Genomic DNA, 4352 nt, shown 5'->3' on the forward strand with positions numbered 1-4352 from the left:
TACCAAGGTAAACATTTAGGGCTAGTTTGCAAGTACTTTTGAAAACTGACGTGAAAAAATGTTTTTAAGATGTACTTTTAAAAATTTTAGTTTAAAATTTAAGTATTTAGTATTGCCATTAAAAAGTACTTTTGAGAAATAAAATATCTATTTCAAACATGTTATTATCAAGTAACAAATATGTATTTAAATAATATTTAAATTTGTTAATATTATTATATTTTAGTAAGAATATAAAAATTATTATAACTTGTTGTTAATATTTTAATAATATGAAATATAAATTTTAAATATTTTAAACAATAAACATTAATTATTAATAAAATTTAATTAAAATATATAAACTATATTTTAAATATTTAAATATAATTATTAAATATTTATAATTAGTATTTTAAAAATATTTTTTATTTTTAATTAATAATTTTAATTACATTTATAATTAAACACCAAAAAATATTATGCTATTGAAAAGGTAAAAAATAATTAAACACTAAAAATACTTTTAAGAGAGAATAAATTAAAATTATTAACTCAGAAGTACTTTTCAAAGCTAAAATTTTAGTCAAAAACAATTTATTCTACACAACTTTTCTTCTAAAATAACTTATTTTAGACAACTTTTTTTAAAAATATTTTTAAAGCTAAAATATTTTTTTAAAGCAATGAAGAATGAGCCCTTCCGTTACTTCTCACTTACATAAATTTTCTTCCTATTTTTATCGTTCAAACAATAACTCAAATTTCTTTGTGTTTCCCGAGAAAAGAGGAAGCACAAGTAAATCAAAAGAAAAATGACATATACTACATTGATTAACCATGACAAAAGAAATTACAGAGATAATCCCAAGAACAAAATGAAGAAACAAATTACCATCTCCGATAATTAGAAATACTTGCTTTTCTTTACAAACGTCTGCAATTTTTTTTTCTTATTGGTTTTCTCGGAAAGAAAATTTTAAAAACGAAAACGCAGTCGCACCACAAAATAGAGACTTTTCTCCGCCATCTCTCTTTCCCACCGTCGTCTATTTACACAGTGCAAATGATGATCGAAAATCAGATTATAAAAAAAAAACCCATTAATATTCACAAAAGGTCAGATTATAGCCACCGATTTGTTTTTTTAAATATATAAAAAGAATTCCCGAAATAAATCATAACAGAAAGCTGAGTTGGGTGAGTTGCCAGTATCGAGTTCACTTCACTAACTCGGAGACCCAATCGAGATCCAGCTCCGGTTCGGTTGGATCGAGTCCGTCGAGGGAATTTTCTTTACTAAGCTTCGCGTACATTCTGGCCCTTAAATCTCTACCGGATTCAACCCTTTCCATTGCTGGTTCTTCTTCGAAACCGTTGTTGCATTCCCAGAGATCGAACTGGCCTAACCCAGAACGGGTCGGGGTTGAAGGAGACCTGCAAAACCCGGGTCGAAGCGTGGAGCCCCGAGGGGAACCGTAACCCGATCCCATTTGCATACCCCATGAACAAGCGCCGGCGCCGTTCATTTTGGACTTACCGAGCTGCATGCTACGCATGGAAGCAGCGAGTTCACTCACCGAGTAAAACGAGCCGCTTGGGGATAAAGGTGGTGAATCGGAAGGTGGGGATAACGGAGGTGAAGCTAAAATGGAAGTCGGTGAAGAAACTATGTCGAAACGGTGACGTATTGGGGACCCAACGTAATCCAAATCTCCCGAACTCGACCCGTTTCCTCTCGGACTCTGTTGTGGTAACAACCGGAGCTGTTCTGGTGTGTGAGCGAAAAAACAGACCCTCCTTTTACAACTGGTACCATCCTTACACGGCTGAGTCCGGTACCGTGCTGGGTGCAGCCAACACTCGAAAACACCATGAGCGAACTCACACGAATCGCCTTTTTTGCAGATTCCTTTACGGAAATCAGGGCAAGCTGTACCCGAGTAATGAAACTTCCTCGGGTCTCTCCTCCGGGCTTTCTCCCCGGGGTGAGCGTACGGACACTCAGTCCAGTCATGTGACCTGCCACGAGCACACCTCCTCACTTTGAACTCATACATACGGAAATGGTCACACGAGAACGCGTCAACAGGCAAATCCGAATCCTCACTCAGAGAGTCAGACGACTCGAAATCGTTTGACGGGAGGTAACGGTGGAGCGATGAGAGGTAATCGACGGGACAAGGACTGGACGGCGCATTGCAGTTATAATTAACGGAAGAATAACTAGACGTCGGATCATTGAGTGGGTCCCACGCCGGGATTTTAACGGTGGGATTTGGTCGTGTTGGTTCTCCGATCATCATTTTTGTACATCGTTCTTTGGTTCCTAAAATGAATGATCGGTTCTCTCCCATTATAAACTGCATTTTTAACCCGTAGTTGTTCGAGTTAACCATGGTTAAGTTTTTTAACTCTTCCGCCTACACTTTCCTTTTAAAAGAGGAGAAAAAAAAACTAATGGTAGATGTGACAGTAGGACAATTCTCACGGGCTTTTATTAGCCGTTGATTTTTAAGTCATTAGGTATAGTCTTTTTACTGTTGGCATCACTGAGGGTCCCATGGAATTAGAGCTTTGTGCTTATCTCTTTGTCATTGGCTGTGATGAATAAAACGTCACGGCCTTGTCGTTTTATTATTTACCCGTCTAGTGAATTGAAAAAACTGGTTTCTGGCTTATGGGACCGGCTTTTGAGATTTTTTTTTAAAGAGGAGTTGTCGCTTATCGCGGAACAAACGAAATAAAATATCGCGAGTTTAGGTGATCTTTAACGGTAGTTTAAGGAAGTTTTTTATGGAGTAATTTCACCATAAGTCCTGAAACTATAACATAAACCTTTATATAATCCCAAAATTTGAAAACATTCTAACTTAATCTTGGAAGTTTTCACTACCATACCAACCAGGTCATTATGTTAGCTTACTCGTTAGATACAACATAAAGCTTGACCAAATAGGGTTTTTTTTTGTATAACCACATGTTTTCTTATTTAGGCAGAGATGATATTCGAGTAAAGCTCTCCAAATAATGATGACTTTAAAACTCAATCTTAGTTCAAATATACGACGAATAAGTCCATTATCACTTATTCTAACTGTTTACAAAATATGCCTTTACTTATCATAATAACAAATGCAATATGACCTGTTTAAGAATTTCTCCCTAAAATTCTAATAACACTATCTGATTTTTAATACATCATTTCAACGTCATCCATACAAGAACCTCATAAGCATTCATAATTTGATCCATGTGCTTCAACTATGCTCTATCCTCCATGTCAAATCTGAGCTTGCACATAACAATTAAGCTATCATTAAAATGATGGAAGAATCTAACTGATATAAAGATATTTTGAGGATTGGATTGGAACATTTTAAAATTTATAATCTAAAAGATAAGTTGAGGATGTATGTTAGAATTAACCCTTTTTAAATTTAACAATCATAAAAAAAACTCCAAAACTATTATTTTCACCGTGAATTGTACTAAAACGAAATTACTAGTAACTTCTTAGGGCAATCTCGCGATTTCAATATAATAATACGAAATCCTAAGATATATTCGGTTTTTATGGATCAAGAACAGTGTTAATGCCACGTGGACGGGGAGCAGAGAGTGGCAGCCACGATCAAATGGGCGGATGATTCGGGATCGTGCATTGCAGCCAGGTGTGATTAATTTAACAAACTACTTGGCAGTTAAGAACCCGACAAACATAGCGGCAGTGACACGTCGTTAACTCCCCCTGCGTAGTTTAGCGTGATAAAAATGAATTAACACTAGTGTACGCCGCATTGGGTGGTAGATATTTTTCCAGTCTGTCAGAGAGCACTAAATTACTGGTGAAGTTAAATGCTTTTCTAGCTTAGGGTGGCTTTAACTTATTTAACCACTTTTTTAATGAATCCATTAAAAAGTAAAATAAATGTTATATTAAAATTATAAGTGGAGTTTTAAAAAAATTAAAAGTTTAAATTTATATAGAAATTTTAATTTAATATGTAATATTATCGATGTAACATTATATTATATAATATAAATAACAATTATTTATATTTTTTAAAATGTTTACATTTAAATCAATTTTAAAGTGTTTTATGCGTTTAAATCACAATCAAATTTTTATATATATAATTATATAAAATTAAAATTTACATATCAAATTACACATTATATTAAAATTTATATATAAATTTTTGTATTTACTTTTTTAATTCACAAGTTGGTTTTACAGTGTAATATATTATATATGAGCACAGGGTAATATAAAATAAATATATAAAAGAACATATAAATGTTTCTTTTTGTGAAATTTAAAGATTTCATTATATAAAACAAATAATTTTATTTTAAATATAAATGAATAA

General features: G+C 33.1%; 1 protein-coding gene across 1 annotated transcript; it reads right to left on the reverse strand.

The window, feature by feature from the left end:
* Positions 1-779: 779 nt before the first annotated feature.
* On the reverse strand, positions 780-2393 carry LOC105792976 (zinc finger CCCH domain-containing protein 23). The gene has a single exon (XM_012621859.2). It carries the CDS (start codon positions 2376-2378, stop codon positions 1200-1202), a length of 1179 nt encoding a protein of 392 aa, XP_012477313.2. The 5' UTR covers positions 2379-2393; the 3' UTR covers positions 780-1199.
* Between the last annotated feature and the right edge of the window lie 1959 nt (positions 2394-4352).

Source organism: Gossypium raimondii, chromosome 8 (genome assembly GCF_025698545.1).
Source record: "Gossypium raimondii isolate GPD5lz chromosome 8, ASM2569854v1, whole genome shotgun sequence".
Taxonomy (NCBI): domain Eukaryota; kingdom Viridiplantae; phylum Streptophyta; class Magnoliopsida; order Malvales; family Malvaceae; genus Gossypium; species Gossypium raimondii.